The sequence below is a fragment of the Molothrus aeneus genome, chromosome 1 (assembly GCF_037042795.1).
Source record: "Molothrus aeneus isolate 106 chromosome 1, BPBGC_Maene_1.0, whole genome shotgun sequence".
Classification (NCBI taxonomy): Eukaryota; Metazoa; Chordata; class Aves; order Passeriformes; family Icteridae; genus Molothrus; species Molothrus aeneus.
The window spans coordinates 44,673,489-44,691,280 of NC_089646.1; the positions used below are offsets into that span (position 1 = coordinate 44,673,489).

The 17,792-nt window shown below is 44.1% G+C and overlaps 1 protein-coding gene across 1 annotated transcript in view; it reads right to left on the reverse strand.

Annotated features, from left to right (window-relative positions):
* Positions 1 to 6,420: 6,420 nt before the first annotated feature.
* Positions 6,421 to 17,792, reverse strand: part of TMC2 (transmembrane channel like 2) — a 30,690-nt gene continuing 19,318 nt past the window's right edge. The window contains exons 15-20 of the mRNA XM_066571940.1: positions 15,966 to 16,033; positions 15,273 to 15,512; positions 13,580 to 13,705; positions 9,166 to 9,244; positions 7,948 to 8,068; positions 6,421 to 6,839 (exon numbers count right to left, since the gene is read on the reverse strand). Coding sequence (XP_066428037.1) covers positions 6,586 to 6,839; positions 7,948 to 8,068; positions 9,166 to 9,244; positions 13,580 to 13,705; positions 15,273 to 15,512; positions 15,966 to 16,033 — 888 coding nt within the window. The 3' untranslated portion in view covers positions 6,421 to 6,585. The remainder of the gene's footprint in view (positions 6,840 to 7,947; positions 8,069 to 9,165; positions 9,245 to 13,579; positions 13,706 to 15,272; positions 15,513 to 15,965; positions 16,034 to 17,792) is intronic.

Genomic DNA, 17,792 nt, shown 5'->3' on the forward strand with positions numbered 1-17,792 from the left:
ATAAAGCACTGAAAGGGCATCTTTGTGACACTGGGCTTTCCCTGGAGATGGATTACAAGAGATTTCCACCACTTCTGCACAAAGGAACTGCTTTTGTCCATGGATCAATGCTCAGGGTGGTGCTAAGGCAGATGTTTCCCCACTGTTGGCTCTCTGTGGCTGTGGCACAACCCCATCCTATGTGGGCATGATGGCAGAGGTGGGGAAAGTTGGGCAGAAACTGTGGAGAGTTCCACAGGCAGAGCTGCAACTGCTTGTGAAGAAAACCTTGCCAGTGGCTCATTTGTTATGTTTGCAAATGCAGTATCAAAATGCTTTTGCAGCCTCTTCCTCCAGAAATTGCAGGGCTTCCTGGGGAGCAGAAGCTGAGTTTGCCAGGGCCCTTTGCAAAAGCCCTGCAGCCCTGGCCACTGCAGCAGCTGCAGATGGAGCTGGGGGACCTGCAAGCTGCAGTGGTGCTGCTGTGGTGGCAGTGAAGCTCCCTTGGTGTTCAGGCAGTGTTTGTGTTGCTCTGTCCAAGCTGCTGTAGCAAAGTGCTCTGGCTAATGAAAAAGACATGGCTTTTATTATAGTGTTTTGGGGTTTTTTTCCTGTCTTCCTGGCCTTGAGCCCTTCAGGCACCTTATTAAAATAAATCTGATAATAGCCTTCATATTTTGAAGATCCTACATATCTGCCAAGGCACTGAATTATTTGCTGCTGCTGCTATCCAAAAAAACCCAGAAGTCCCATATGTGTGAAATGTTTCTTAATTAGACGAAGGTTTGGATCTGCAGGCTTTTGTAGGAGGCAAGCCTTGGCTCCCCCAAACAACTTTGCTTTGAGGGAGGGAGAATGGAGGAAGAGGGAGAACTCAGCTGCTTGGGGTGTTTCTGCAGCTGCTCTTCCCTGGAAAAATGAGTTAGTAACACCATTAAAATAATGTTCCACCTCCTACTAACCTGATCTGTACACTTGATCACTGTGGTGGTTTGTCTATCCTCTAGCAGTCCAGGTAACAGTGCTGCTATGGTTGTTTTCATTTTATTTTCAACTGAGCTGAAGTTATTTTTTCTCTCTCCCGCATTGCCAGGAGAGGGATGGCACTGGCAGTTTCTGCAAGCACTGCTCGGTTCTGAATGGAGAAGCTCTGCTGCTTTTATATCCTGCAGCTGTTTCCTTGCACAGCTTTTTCACTGCCTTGTGTAGCTGTGGTGGGTGCAGTGTGCCCTAAGGCAGGTGCAGGGCTATTGAATTTCATACCCTTCAGATTTCCCAGCTCTGTGAGCTGGGTTAAAGGATGCTAAATCCCACTCTTGTTCCTCAGACATGAGCCTCCAGGGAGCACAGCTGAGATCAGCACTGGGGATTCTTGTGTCCCACTGTTGTTCTCCTGCCTGGTCTGGTCCCCAGGAGGTGAGGAAGACTCTCAGTGGTTGTCCCTCTCCTCCCCTTGGCTTCTCTGCCACCTTCAAGTGACTTTTGCCAGTTGGGTCTTTGCATGGAGGTTTGATGCTGATGCACATAAAGCCTTTGCCTGCTGGGAAATGGCATCTGTCTATCCACCCATCCCTGGGTGCCTGTCAGCTCTCTTTCCTCCACCTGTGTGCTTGGAGCGGCAGCTGCAGAGTGAAATCTCTGTGCTTCAGTGCTTTCTCGTTCTGCTGTCAATCATGGAGGAGTGGTGCAGAAAATAATATAGATTCTGAAACATTTTAAAAATCCATTTATCTAGATCTCAGTGCTTGTGTGGATACAGGCATACCCAGACTGTCTCCTGATACGTGGGAGGTTGGTGGCCTTTATTTGCTGAGGTCATGGAGAACCTGGGTGTTCTCTGAGTAGCACCATGTGGTACCAATTTAAGATTTAGAGACAATGCTCACAACTGGGTTTGGATGTTTATAGATGTTGGAATGGAAGAGGACCCCTGGGAGTTGTGTCCTGTGATTGCAGCAGAGCCAAGCCTGCCTGCATTAGCTCAACACAGCCCAGCATTGTGTTGGTACAGTCCATTTAAAACACAAGGCTGAGCTCTGATTTAGCACTGATGACTACATTGTGTGAGAAATGGGCCAGGACCTAAAATCCTGGGGTTTCAAAGTCACTTTTTTCCCCAGGGGAAAACTGAATCTGAGCATTTGGGAGTGATAAAGCCTTGGCTGCAGATGAAGCCAGGCTGCCACCTGCCAAAGGACAAGCTGCTGCCTCAGGGCTCGGGCAAAACCATGACAGAGAGCAAAAAAATCCCCATGGCTGTCAGGCTGGAGAGCTGATAACATTGCATGCAACATGAATCAAAAATGGGGGGAATCACTAATTTAAAGTCTTTTGGCAAGCACTCAGGTTTTTTTTTTCTTTATCCAGGACATTTTTACTTTGAAGGGATGTGATTTAGAGAGGTGGTGGGGTGAGGATCAAAGGTCCCTGTCTGACCTGCTTTGGTGCCAGCAAAAGCACTGATTCGTGGTTGCAGAGAGTGCAGGGAGGGGTCTGAACATGCTGGGGGAGCAGGAAGGTGGGAGACCTGCTGTTGTACCCATGGCCTGCTGGGGTCAAGGCAAGGGTCCACAGGACATTCCATTAATTCTTAGGGCATCTTCACCAGCATAGAAGCTGCTCTGGTGCTCCTGACACTGGCAGGGACCTTGCCTCACTGGGCTTCTGCCAGTGCCAGTCTGTGAATGTCCTCCTTTGAGTGGGGCAGCTATTTCTAGAAATAACCTCTTGGCTTTTCTGTATTTGAAAGCAAAACTCAACCACCTGAATTTTAGAGAAATTCTGAAGCTTCTTTTTTATCTGTCTCTTGCTTATATTTCCTGAGGGTTTTTTTTTAAGGTTCTGGTGCCTTTTATAAGCCAAAGATATAAAGAAAAGAGCTAAGTCTCTACAAATGAGCACAACACTGTATTTAAGCTGTTAATTCCTGTGAGGAAACAGATACTTAAGTGGTTTTTTGGGGTTAGACCTTTAAAGCAGAATCTTTTTAGAATTTGCCTCATGTCTGACCTAACCAGTGTCCTTTGCTCAGTTCCCTGAAGGTGGATATTCCCAGACTGGCACTGATGGAGCTCCTGCCCAGCCAGACAGGAGCTCTTGGGGCTCCTCAAGCTTGTGGGGCAGAATAAACTGATAAAATCCCAGTCTCCATCATCAGAAATTTTCTCTGGGAAGTGGTTTTTGGCTGTCTTTCTTACCTAGATTTGTCAGAGGAATCATTTTAGGGTAGATCTGGGAAATTGGTGTTGTGTTCTTTGTCCCTATGATGGCTCTTGTGGTGTCTAGAGCCTGTTTGTAGGTGAGAGGTTTCTTTAGCCTGGATGTGCAGCTGAAAACCCTCCTCAGCACCCTGAAAGAAACTACAAATCTATCCCCAGAGCTCTGGCTTGTTAACTGGTATGAGAAAACCCTCTCCCCTATCCATGAGCAGAGAAAGATTCCGAAGAAGAACAGAGATGGGTGACACACAAGACTTCTGCAGCTCACATTTTCAAGCAAGGTGACAATTCTATTTCTGTGGAGGTTCAGAATGTGTGATAAATGGCTTTGTCATAGTGCAGGGTTAGCTATAGGAGAAGAGGATAAAAGCTCAAGACAATCTTGACTGCTTGTTTAGGATACGTGAGGTCATCAGGAAAAAGAGTGCTGTCAGTAGTGGTGACATCCACTGCTTGTTTCCCTTTCTCTCCTTAGAAAGCTTCATAAAGGCCACCTAAAAATACAAGTTCAGGTGTTTCAAGGTTCCCTTTTGAAAAGAACTTACTGTCCTTCTGCAGCAAAAAGCTGATTTTTCTGCTTTGGAGAACCTAAGGTGCCTTGGTATCAAATACAAAATCAATGTATTCTTTGCATTCTTTTCTGGGTTTATGAGCAAACCTGCTTAATGGTTTCTACTGTTTTTTGTTCATTGAGAGTACAGAAAGCACCTTATCTTATATACAGCTGGACACTTTATGATAGAAATATCTGAATTATATTTTCAACCCTAAAAGAGAGGAGTGCACATTGTTATCCCCTTCACAGTTCATGTTTAGCCACGTGTTTTGCAAAATTGCCCTTTAAATTTTTTTATTTTGCTGAGGTTCCGGATTATTAGTAACACTGAGCAGATGCTCTGCCTGGCCATGCAAACTAAAAACTGATGCCCATGAGAGCTGCCTGTTTAAAAACAAATCTCTGATGAGAAGAATAATAAAATTATTAAGCTTAGATATTTCCTTGTGTTTTTTTTTTTTTTTTACCAAAACCTCTTGGCTGCAGCATTTGAGCTAGTGGCAGTACAAGATGAGAAAAATTTGCAATGCAGAGGGCTCTTCCAGTGATCTATGAATGCAAGCTGAGAGCTGTGAGAGATGTTACTAGGAGGTTCCCAGTACTCACCACTGAGGTTTTCTCTTTTTTTTTTCCTCTTTCCCCTTGAAGTTAGACTGAGCCCTGGAGGAAGATTGGGATGGATACAGTCTTTCAACAAATGTTAGGGGGTTGGAAATCAATGTTCAGACAAGGGCTTTTTGCTGTTTCTAGCAATAGAAAAATAGGAATGAAACCAAACACTACTGAATATTCCAGTGATTTGTGGAGTTTAACCTTCAGTTGCATGTGAATAACTGGTAAATGGACTCAAAGCTCCAAGAGATAAATAATCATTTCAATTAATATGAGGACTGAGGGTTGGCATTTTTACACCTTTGATGACTCTTGTGCTCTGACAGAGGACCCCACATTGGATTGGATTGGATTCAGGGCAGAGAGTTGCCACTGGCCTGCAGGAATTGGCTGATAATATCACCCTTGTATCCTGGAGTCTCTGAGCCTGCAACAGACACTGATCAATGGGTGAGCCTAATGTATTATAATTAGAGATAAACAAGCCTTGAAGGAGTAATTAGCTAATGGGCAGTTGTGTGCTCCAGAGATGACACAGTGCTTTGGAATGCTCCATATTATTGCTGGTCTGATTCAGGAGCCTGATTCAGAGAGTATTCAAGTCTTGTAAGGGTTACTAATCTGGTCTAAGTCTGCCTCTGCTTCTCTGGTTTTCAAAACCTGTCTGGAGTTCTTTATGTCTTCTTCATAATGCTTCTTGTTGCCTTTATATGTGTGCGGGCATGTATGCACACACATGCTTCCAGCCTCTTTCAGTTTGCCAGCAGAGGTGAGTGAGATCTGAAGCCACATTCTCCCCTTTCCAAATTGTGTTTCAGTGAGAGCTGAGGAGTGAAGAGTAGGAGAGTGCTCTTCCTTGATATGCAACCAGTCCCTAAGATACCAGAGTCTGCAGGGCAGACAGGCTGTGCCAAAATCAGGACACTGTGTTGTTTCTGTGACATCCTTCTGAGTTGGCAGGCTGGGAACACCTTCCCCCAGCACTTGCTGACCAATATGGATACCTCCAAGGAAGGATGTCTCCTGGAAAAGGCCTTCTCTTGTCTGACTTGTGTCCAGTTCAGTGAATGGGTATCTCTGCAGAGAGCTCACCACACCTATGTTGCACCAGCAACTCTAACAGTAAAGAGGCAAGCCAAGACATTTTCTGTGGGACCCAGATCAGAGAAATGTCCCTCCAAGCCCAGGAAATAAATCCAATGAGCAGCTTCTCAGGTGGAGGCTCCATGGGAGAATGACCAACCCTGACCACAGCAGTGTCCTGGGAACAGCCAAACTGACTTTGAGCTGTACACCAGGAACAGCTGTTTCTAGAAACAACCCATTGACTTTGCTGTATTTGAAAGCAAAATGCAATGATTTCATTTTTGAAGAAATTCTGAAGTCTCTTTTTATTTATGTCTTGCTTCTGTCTCCTGGAAGTACTTCTCTACTGTTCTTAAATAGCAACAGGAATTTCTAAATTGTTATAATCAGAAACTAGGCCAAGGCACTGTTAGTCTCTCAATTGTGCTGGGTAGTGTTGCCAGACTAGGAATCATATCCAGGGATTGAAACAATGGTCCAAGCTGCTGTCAACAGACTGTGAAAAGAGGAGTGGAGTGGGAACCTAGAGAAAGTGGAGGTGAGACTAAAAGATGAAAGTTTGGAGGAGGTAGAACATAGGAAAACTGTGACAAGGGACAAAATGCAGCTGCCAAATTCCTCTGATAGGAATCTTATACTGATAGGAATCTTCTACTCCTTGTAGTATCTTCCTTGTGGCTGAGCAGGGACATTCCATTTTTAATAAGAACACTAAATTCTTCAGGCAGAGGAACAACTGAAAAAACCCACAACAAACCTCTGTTTAAATGACAGGTAAAGTCACACCACTTTTATTAATTAAAGAAGCCTTTGAAAGTACTGGCAAGCACTTGCTCCACAGAGCAAGTTAGTGGCCACAGGCCTGCATCCTGTGTGAAGCATTTCAGCAATGTCACGGCTGATCTTTGTTCTGACTGCCTCCCATTTCCCTTGGGATCAAAATCAGCACAGCCTTTGGGGGTAACAACTCAGAAGTACTCCTAAGTGTCTAAACAAATCTGTATTAGAGAGTGTTGGGTAGATACAGAGCACCACGAGGGGATGTCCAGCATGCGGGAATCATTTCCTACCAAAGCTCCAGCAGTTCATGCAGCACATCTATTTCAGTGTCAGACAGGAGAAACTTTGCTGAGGTTATCGAGCAGCTCGTGGGTAGCGTGGCTGCCCTCTCCCCCTTCCAGGGACTGGTCCCAGGGGGTGTCCCCATGGCCTGGGCTGGCCAGGGTAGGGTGCCCGAATGCCCAGTGTCCATGGCTGTGTCACAAACACTGGCGATGGCGGGGTGAATGCTGCTCCCCTCCCGCCGACCATGGGGCTGCCAGCCAGGGCTTCTCCTCTGCCTGGTTTCCTGGCAGGGCTGGATCCATTTGGAGACTCTATTTTCTTGTCTAGAGCAAAGATTATGAATGTTATTTTCTTTGTAGCAAGGACTGCCTTTCATCCTCTCCCCAGTGGCTGCTGTTTCTTTTCTGTGCAATGACCAGAGTGTCTGGGGATTTGTGTTTGAGCATCTGAGTGAAGGAACCAGGAATAAGAATGTTCTCCCCCACAGCTCAACAGCCATTACGTGTCTCTGCTGCCCAACCCTTCTTTTCAGCTTCCTAAAGAAGCATTGATAAAACACAATAATCCTACCAACCATGCTGGCACACACCTAGGCATGGGGTGTAGTGGGTAAATCCTTATTTTAGTCTTTATTTTCAGTGCATTCAAAACACTGCCAGCACTATATCCATTTAAATGAATGCCTTGAGTCTGCTTTGGAGAGGATCTGACCTGGGTTGCTCTGAGTCTTCCAGTTTTGTCTCAGCCCATCAAATTCAAGGGGGTTATGGTGGCACTAGTCTGCTTTTCTCACATGTACCAGGATAAAATCAAAATCTTTCAGTTGATTTTCACAAGTGAGAGCCAGAGGCTCTGATAGTCAGGAAGTGGCTGGTTGAGATTGAGCCTGGAGAATCCATTTTCTTTGAAAATGACCCAATCCTGGTGCTAATGCCTCCTCCTGATTCCTTCTGCCCATGCACCTCCCCAGCAGATCTTAGAGCATGCATTTAATTACCCTAAGACTTAACCCAATCCTGTGAAAAGTTTCTGCCTCATTCATGATGAATTTTCCAATGAAAAGCTCAACTCAGGAAGAAAAAGTCTGACTCAACTCACCAGCCCTGAAACAACACTGTGTTTAAACACTATTCCCAGAATAAATTGCTGGTTTCATGAACAGCATGGTTAATAGCTGGGATGTGAATCATAATTTTAGATTACAATTCCCACTGTGACATGCCTGTGTGAGATATAATCCAGTCTAAAAATGTGTCCTTCCTGAGTGTCCATTGGCAGGTAGACTTCTGCAACAGGACAAGACATGTGCTAGTGATACTCATCCAATCCCTTCCTAAGGTGTATCCCTCCAGTTTCTCAATCCTACCAGTCACTTTGGTGGCTAAATGAGCCCTTTTGGAAGTGTTATGGGGAGATTGTTTCAATTTTTACCTTCTGCTTGTTTGGGGGGGCTTTCAGTCTTCGTACTTGGTGTAAGTAAATCCTCCAGATCTTGCAGCATAGGGTTTGTACTGGCTTTGTTGTTTCTCTTGTTTTTCTCCTCTTCTCGTTGCTGCATCAATAAAAAACATTGGGTTTAGTTAAAAACTGCAGGTGTAATCTGGGAAATGGTGGCCTGATGTTGTGTTTGCCTAGCTAAGTGTTTGTTGTTATGAATGAATCTCTTTGCCAAGTTCAAGGTGCTGAATCCTGGTCCAGTGATCAGGTGTTTCCAGGAAAGAAAGTACATCCCACACAGGACTGGAAAACAGTGGGTCTGCTCCAGTTAGGCTAAAGCACTTGCAGATAACATGGTTTAGGTCCATCAGGCTGTCTGTGTGTCCTTACAGCTACCAATCTGCCCTCTCTGGTGTATTGGTTAGTTTTAAATGTGAGCCCCTTGTGAGAGAGGGTGTCAGGGATAAATGCCAGAGGAAGAGGGTATGGCAGCACAGGGATGGGCTGTAGGGCTGGCTTTGACATTATTTGCATACATTTAGGGCTACAAAAGATTCTCTTCTGGATAGTGGAGGGAATCTGTACTTTTGTATAGGGCTGAGTCCTGCTTTGTGATACCTTTAGCCCTGATCCCAGCCAGGTTGTGCAGTGTGAAATTGAATGCCCCAAAATCTGAGAGTGCTGTAGCACAGATTCACCTCCTTCAGTACTCAAGGGTGCCCTTTGCACCAGGACACTTCCTTTAAGCCGAGTGATTGATTCTGAGTTTGAGCATTTGAATGTAATTTGTGGAGTACCATTTCTCAGTGCTCACATCCTCACTTTTAATATTGCACCAGTCTCTGCTTTATGTGATGTTTTGCTTTATGTGGCACTGCTTCCTTGGCCTGGATCCTGTCTCGTGCCAGTAAAATGGGTGTGGTTTTCATGGGCTTGTCATTGTTCCTGGGAAATCTCAGACACCAAAGCATTGTCTGAACTTTGAGGTAACTTATTCTTGTAGGTAAAAACCACAGTTTATGGCAAAGCCAACTGTAGTTTTGATGTATGAAATAGCAGACTATTATGGGATGTGACCACTCTGCACAGCTAGACATTAAATGCCATCAGAGGGGATTGAACAAGCATAAAATATGTCATCTTCTTGTGTGCTATGCATCAAGATTTAAGTGCATGGTATTTCAAAGGTGGTTTTGCCAGATCAGTACTTACCATTTGCATTTTCTTCTTCAGCTCTGCATTGGCGCGCTGATATGCTTTAGACACAGCATTCAGGTAATAGATGGTGAGGCTAGAAAAGAAAACATGTTGCTGTAGCGATATGATTAGGGGAAAGAGAAAGTTTCACAAGGAAGGAACATGTAATTTTTTGCCTACCCTCTAATTCTTAATTTTCCCACCAGCTGTCTCCAAACTTCTTTTAGAAGCTCAAGGTTTAGTAAAAATTTGAGCTGACTGTGGCATGGTTAGCCAAGACAGGCTGAGCCCATCCAAAGCTCAGTTCTATCAAACAGAAGAAAAATGACCAGCCTGCCCTTGTGCCTCCACCTTGGCTGGCCATGGGCTCTCTCTGCTTCCTTTGCACCAACCTTGGGGAAACCAAGCACCAGCCTTGAAATGGAACTGCTACCACATAACACAGGGACCTTAGGAAAAACTGGAAAACCAGGGAAATAGTGGTAGAATAGGGCCTTGACAACTCTCCTGAAAAGCAGTGTTCAAGGAACAGCTGCATCCTCTATCCCTGGACAGGGCCCTTGAGGGCAAGAAGAAGCCAGGTTGGAGCAGAGCCATGGGCTTTTGTTTTGATCCTCTCTTCTCCAAAAAGGGCATGCCAAAGCCAGGGGAAAGCTGAGCCAAGCTGGAGGGAACTGAGAGGCAAGTGGGGATGGGACAGGGCATGCTGGCTGCCAGCCTCTGGCACACAGGGAGGCTGTGCTTTAAAACATGCCCAGGTGTCTGGGTCTGTCTTGCCACCTCTGACACTCACCAGCCAGTAATATCTTGGTAGTAAAAAAAATGTTCCCTCCTGCTTTTGTGGAGTTATAACTATCATCTGCTCAGTGACTCCAAGCCATTACCAGGAAAAGTACCAGCCATTCAGTTCACTGCTATAGTTGTTTTGGTTTGTTTTTTTTGTTTTTTTTTTAATAAAGTAGAAAATTCTCTTATAGAAGGAAAACAAAGGCAGGGAAAGAAAAATGGTTTCCTGACAGTTCATAAGCTGTGTGTGTTGCTCCAGCCCAGGTTCATCCAACTCAAACCAGACTCAATGATTTCATCAATTGAGTGCCTGACCCTAAGCCCAGCAAGGCACCTTGTAGTGGCATGTGGGTTTCCAGGTGGAAGATCAGGAAGTGGTGCTTAGGATTGCCTTTCTACAGGGGTCTGTTTAGAGGAAACACATTTGTTTCCTTTTGTCTAACATTAACCCAAAACTCAGTCTTGGTGATCTAGGCTCTCTGTCCTGCAAATCCTCTTGGAAATTGTTTTTCTTTTTGTTCTTCTGTAAAGGTGTGATAGTTTTATTTCTTTTATGTTATCAAGCTCATTGTCTAGAAAATACTACTTTGTAATCAGGGCTGTGAATAAGAATGATGTTGATAACACACTGATATTTTCGTTTTGCTAATTCTTGTTTATCCTAAGTTGAGCATGGACCTTTGTTTTTGTCTCCAGCTCTGCCAGTGAGGAGGTGCACAAAAGAAACTGGGAGGGAGCATAGGTGGGACAGGTGACCTGAACTGACTAAAGGGATATTCCACACCATACAATGTCATGCCTGGTGCACAAATAAGGGGGGTTACCTTTAACAGGGGCCAATCTGGTGTTGGCAAGGGGGGTCTGGCATCAGTCAGTGGGTGGTGAGCAACTGTATTGTGTGACACTTATTTTTCCCTTTTTATTATTATTATAATTTACCATTATTATTATATTTTACTTTGATTTTGATTATTGAATTGGTCTTATCTCAATCTGCAAGTTTTTCTTTAATTCTCCTCCTCATTCCACCAGGATTGGAGAGAGAGAGAAGAGGTTGAGCAAGTAGCTGGGTAGTGCCTAATTTCCAAGTGGGTTTAAACGATGACACCCTGGCACCCCTCTTCTCTGATGTATTGCTTCCCCACTTCTGGGGAGACTGTGGGTTGCTGTTCTTTTCTAGCAGAGGAATTTTAATTTTTCCCCCTTCTTGATACAGTAAAATGCTTCTATCTTCTGCCAGGAAGCTCTACAGGCCACAGCTTTAAATCCTACTCTCAGCCTGACTGGGATTAGGTTATGTGCCCATGGACACAATATCTTTCATACTTCTTTCTCTGTATTTCCTATTTCCCTTGTCCTTGGGCAGTTAAAAGCAGGACAGTAAGCTTGACCCATGTCACTCACTGGACCCCATCATTGTTTGGAACCAGGAGCTAAGAACCGAAATAAATAGAAGATACATTTTGGATTGCACCTGGATAAAAGAGAAGGGGTTGTCATGGCTAGAGAAAATTACTTAAATTCAGTCCATAGTGAGTGGAAAACACATTTTTTGAGAGATTGCAATCAAAATTAACAGACTGTCCATTTATGATCCACCTGTTGCTCTTTGTAGAGGCTATTTTTAGTTAGGCTGGATTACAGGTTGCCTTGCCTGCTGCTTTGAGAGCTTGTGGCTCCATGCTCATCAGGACTAAATGAAGCTTTTGCATTTCCCTGGTTTCAGCCTCTTGGAAAACTGGATGGGGTTCATCACAGAGACTAGTTCCAGCTTAACGCTGTCTGCCTGTCAGCACCACAGCAGAAGTTGAAGATTTTCAGAGACAAAGCAGGAAATTGGGCACTTGACTGAAAAGGAAGAGAGAAAAGGGCCAAAGCCTTAAGAAACAACCTTGTTTGTTCACTGTGATTTTGTCTGGGATTATCACAGGCAAGGTGAGCACGTAGATAACAATCAGTGCCTCTGCAAGGCACCCAATGCTCTCAGGGCATGTGAGAGCTGCTGCCAAGGGGCCGTAGGTCTGACTGGTCCAGGCACCACGAGGAAAGCCATTTCTTTAGGGCTGTGACTCTCTTGGGAGCTGAAGAGCTGGAAATCGCAAGTGTGTAATACATACAGGCAGTGCATCTGGCTAGAAAGTGAGATGTTTTGGGTAAAATGGGCATAAGGTATCTCTCAGTTTTCTGAGGGGAGTCAGGGCAGAAACAAAACTGTGTCTTGAGGAGAGTTGGACTGATGGTAAAGCTGTGGTGTGGGAATTGCCAGCACTGGGAAGGTGTGATAAAAGGTGTCTCTTCAACAAATAAACGGAATTTGTGCTGTTACTTTTCCCAGCTGTCAGTGGAGGAAAGGGCAGGAGATTGTGACTGGAAAAAAAACCCCATTATTTTCAAAGATATTGCTCTCTCCCATCAGCTTTTTTCAGGGTTGCATCAAAGCCTCAGAAACCTGGCCTGCAGCCCTTTTGTTAAGGTGGCTCATTTGGGGTGTTCTGCAGTCTTCGTTTTGTGTTTGCAGTAGTATCTGCCAGTGCTGCTGTGAAGCCCACAGGGCCAGAGTTTTTAATTCAATATATACTTGGCCATGCTGGGGTGTGGTGTGAGACTTCTTGTCTTCTGCACTGACCTGCTCTGGTCTGTACAGGTGTAGGATCTGCCTGCAGAATTTACAGTACCTGATCATCCTTTTGTGGTTAAAAAGAGCAAGTAGTTTAAGGCAGGTAGAGGGATGACATGTCATTTTCAGTTTATTTAGGATTTTTCTCAGGTTGTTTGTATAAGAAACTTTGTATGGAACTAGTATTCTATATAATTTAATGGCATTACCTTCAGTGTAGCTATGCAGGATGAAGCATCACAGTGCCCAAGGATCAGCCCAGAGGCTCATCTCCAATGTGTGGACACCCCAGAAAGAGTCAGAACAGGAATCTCTGTATGCATCAGGCTCCCCAGCTCTGTCCCCATCTCCCATTGATTAGTCTGAAGTGCTCAGAACTGCCTACAGAATTCGGCCACAGCCCTCCTACTCATTTTGATAGCTTTGTAAAGCCTCAAGAACAGTGCCAAAAATATATTTTCAAATAAAAGGAGAACTAATCCTAATACTGATGAAGGTGCTGGGGATTTAAGTTTGATTTCAAAGCTGAAATGATCAAACGGCACTAAAACAAATACCAGATGTATTACTTGGAAAATGAAGAAGTAAAACCCCCCAAACCCAAACAAAGCTCACAACTCTTCATATTTTTGGAACATGTAATTTTTGAATGCCCTGTCTTGGCTGTGCTCTAAATACCACCAGCTGTGACAGAAATTGCTTCTCCAAAAGGCACCAGGCTGAGACTGACCATTTATTTCCTGCTGGCTAGAGAAAATTTTTCATATGGAAGCTGTGACAGCTTAGATATCTACAAGGCCTCTGTCAGCAATGTATTTCATCCACAAAGTTGTGTTTAATTGGGTCAGGTAATTAAATTTTGGGAAATTGGGTTAGGCAAAGTTAAGGGGTGTAGGGAGCATGTGTCTGCTCTAATCCATGCTGTTATCTCAGCAGAACCTGTATTTAGACCTGACTAATATACCAGAACTTTTTTTCCAACCTTCTCCCCCAAGCCAGGCATGTAATATTGCAATGAAAACTTACACCATGAGCAGAATTGCAGGTATGATCAGTCCTGGATTTGCCAAATAGCTGAAGATCTTGGCAACAAAAAGTGGGAAATCAAGCTCGATGGTCTCTTGAATGACATCATACATCCTTTTCTTTCCACTGGGAAGACAAACAGCCAGTTAAGGAGTGTAGGTATCCTCTGGAGGGACAAAATGCCCCATAGTCTCATAGTGCTAAGCAGCATGCTTCACCTCTCTTTCAATGAACATCAGCTTGCTGAAGGCTTCAAAGGAGTTTAAAATGCCTTTATTTGAAATTATCTATTGGTTCATTCATTCCCTCACTCTCTCCCCTCATTGACTATACAATTAATCTTTGCTAGGCCAACTTGCTCCTGGAGTCAATACATTTATTTCCACGCTTGACTCCTTTATGAGTCCTGACTATTTACCCCTCTGAAATAGATAAAACCCTACAGACTGCAGTAACCACATATTTCTGATGAATATCTTGTTAAGTTTGGCCTTTTCATGGTAGAGATGACTTTCCATATGCAAATTCCAGCTTTCTGAAATAATGAGCCAACTTGAAGAGCTGCTAAGTAATGACAAAAATAGCAAGCTGTGATTATTGCTTAATAGGAGACTCAGTGAAAGAGTAATTTCAAACGGGATTGATGAAGCAGATGAGAGTATTCTGTATGAAAGAAGAACAAATCTGTAAAGGGCTGGATTATATAATTGACCTTTTTCTCTCCCCAGCATCTTTGGGTCTGGGAATTCAACACCATCAGGGCTATCCCTCCCATTTAGACTTGGTGCCTCCTGGGAGCTTGCAGGATTCCCCTCAGGAGGGTGTTGGACTCTCTGTCTCAATGTTGAGAGTCAATAAAGAAAACTTGGATAAACAGCATCCCAACCTCATCTACTGCCAGGAGCTCAGGAGAGCTGAGCTTTCAGTTGAGCTGCCAAGGGTCTGAATCAGGCTGAGTGGCTTTTGAAGGGTTGATTGGGAATTGAAATAGCTCTTTCACATTGCAGATTAGTCATATCCCAATGATAGTGTGCATGCAACAAGTTACTTGTCAGATCTTCTGACATTACTCGTTGACACCTGTCCTTGTTAGAGAACTGAGGGTATTTTGGTCTCTTGCCTTTCCCCAGAGTCTTTGAGCTTTCTGATGTCATTCTCCATCAGCAAGCAGATAACCCAAAACATCTACAAGAACAATTTGTTCCAAGCTGGCTCCTTGCTGAGTCAGATTCAGCAAGCCCAGGAAATGGCGTTATTCAATCAAATTAGATTTTATTGGCACGTTAATCCAGTCCACTGAATGCTTTGTGCAGTGCTGATTCTGTCCTAATTAAAAGAAAAAAAGCACCCCATAACATTAAAAAAAACCCCAAACACCAAAGAAGGGGAAAAAAGGCAGTAATTTTACAGCTCACCCCTATCCATTTCCTGCTATTTGCCAACTAAAGTCAACATATAAAATACATCCTTTGGACTCATTTTGTTTCCTCAATGTTCCAAAGAGCCTTTAGGATACTCCAGTTGGGTTTTTGGGGTTTTTTTCTGGGACTGAGACTCCATCTCTGCTGGAGTCCAGTCCTTCTAACTTCATGAAAATATGAGAATTTTGCTTTCAAAACATGAAAGCAAAAATGAAAATTTTGTTCCCATGTACCAGAGGACACAAACATCCTTTTTGGTGTTTTGGTAATACCTGAAAGGTCCACAGTCAAAGGAGGGAGGCAGGGACATGATGGTGTAAGCCACAGGCAGGAGGCTGAGGAAGAGGATCAGCAGCAGCAATCCCATGTAAAAATTGTTAGACTTGGATGCTTTGAAGACTCTTGCATGAGGGACATTGCTGCTCATAACAGCCCAGCACTGAAAATACATGGAGGTTAATAAGCGCAGCACGTTTATACCCACGAGCCCTGGGGCGTAAAAGGATCCCATCCTGAAAAGGAAAAGAGAAGGACAGGAGCTGTTTTTTGACAGACTGGAAGGTTTACTCTTTTCAAGAACAGAAAAGGAGGTGTTTGTGTGGTGACAAGTTTGCTCACAAACAAAGGCTGAGCAGGCTGATAGGTGCTACCAACATGTCCCCACAGCAGAAGTCACCTGCACCCACAGGTGCAGGTATGGTCCCCCTCACTGAGAGCAGCAAGGCCTCAGACTGCTCAGGGGTTGCAAAGTTTTTCAGCTTGTGACAAAAATTTCTTGGAGATGGCTTGGAAAATATTAGGTGAATGTAACCAGAGGAGAGAGACACGCTTTTATAGTTAAGCACAGAAAGCTGATCAGAAAAAACAGAACCCAGAGGTTTATCTAGTTGGCCTGGAAGCTCTCTAACTCCACTAACAGGTTTTCTCAATAACATGAAAAATAAAATAAAAGGAAATTATCTTACCAAATCATTCCCTGGTTGAAAACCAAACCCAAAACGTTGCCGCTAATGTCAAACTCTGCATAGGACGGCTGTGTGGGGAAAGAAAGGAAAGCGTGCTGTTGCTGGAGGTACCTGCTGGGTTTCTGCTGGGTGCATGATGCTTATTTAAAGCTGGCAAGCAGAGCTTCATGGGAGGGCTCCTGCTGCGTGCACACTGCTTGAATGAGCAGCAGCAGGGTGGGGAAAGCAGAACTGGAGCTACTGCTCCTTCTCTCTTGGCTTCCTGAAAACTGCTAAGATAGATGGCGGTGCTTAGATCTGCTCTGTGTTTCTCTCTCTCTGCTAATATGACACCAGCTGTGAGCATGGCACGGGACCACGTTTAAACTCCAGCTGGTGCCTGGCTATGGACTTACAGTTCCACCCTGGTAAAATATTGAATCTTGAGGCAGTGATAATTATGAGCTGGAAGGCAAATGCTATGCTGGATTATGTCCGTGTCCCTGGGTCCAAGCTGCTGAAGAACAGAAACACAGGGAAAAGGGAGAGAAATACAAGGGAATATATGACCTGATGGGTATTAGGTAACATTTTACTCTGTGCTCTCCGATCTATTGCTCCATATAATGCAGTATTTTACCTATCTGATGTGGGTGCTAATGGTGGCAGGTCCAGAACAGGCTGGTCTGATCTAGTGGCAGTATTTGTTGCTTTATAAATTATTATTTTGTTAGATTTGCCTATGATGAAGCTATTTCTTCTATAGATATCTACTTTTGTGTGCACAAAACTTAGGTGACTTTTGGCAGATGAAACTTTGTGTAAAGATTTTCATGTTATGTTTTCTTGAAAAAAAACTATTTTTTTTTTTAACTGCAATGCAGAAAACAGAATTCTAAGAAATGGTAAGTGATGCTCTTATATCTTTGGAATATCCTATGTAGTATGTCTGTCTTTTATGGCATTTGCATTTACTTAATACTGTCAGCAATTCATAAAGTTGAAGATGTTTGTGCTTTATGATGAAAACTCAAGGAGAGTCTAGTCAGAGTCTTTCTTTGCTGACTGCTCACAGCTTTGGGAAGGGATGGCTGTAAACAGTTTTCTTTGTTCTTTTGATTCTGGTCCATTTCTACTTTAAATCTTCAGCTAGAAGTTAATATTAGCTTCTTTTTTTGCATGAAAATAAAGACAACTTTCAGTGTCTGTTGTCCTCTGCCTTGAGTATTCCTAGGTGAGAAGGCTGGGTTAAACAAGAAGCTTATTCATTATCTGCATTAGAAAAACACATAGAAAATTGTGCTGGTGTCCCTGGCTAGGTTGGGTTAGTTGGCTATCAGCAAACCATCTTTCCACAAGCAATGGAAGTAATTTCATGCTGCTTGGCTGCTGGGGGGACCCTCCTAGGCCACCCTGGGGAATGTCCTCTGCCTCCCTCAGAAGAAACACAAGATCTGCACAAGCAGCAAAATGCCTGTTGTGCCCTGTCTGCTCTTCCTTGACCAAAGCCCTCCTTTTTGCTCTTCTCCAGACCACTCCTGGGAGCCCTGTCACTATGACAGCTAGGCAGTGGGTGCACTGATCTGCTTGTAATCTTGCAAGGTATATTCATCTCTGAATCCATCTGCTTTTGTTTCCTCTCCTGCGAAGCAATGGACTTCCCTCCATCCCTCCATTATTTTATTTGGTGTTTTGTGCAGCTCCAGTACTGAGTGCTTTGTAATGCAGCCTTTATGAATACCAGAGTTCAGTGCTGTTGTGTGTTAGACACACGTGAGAGGGGAAGGAAATGCTCCTTGTTCCACTGCAGAAGAAGAAACACCAGGAGCAATCTGGAGCTTCTAGAGC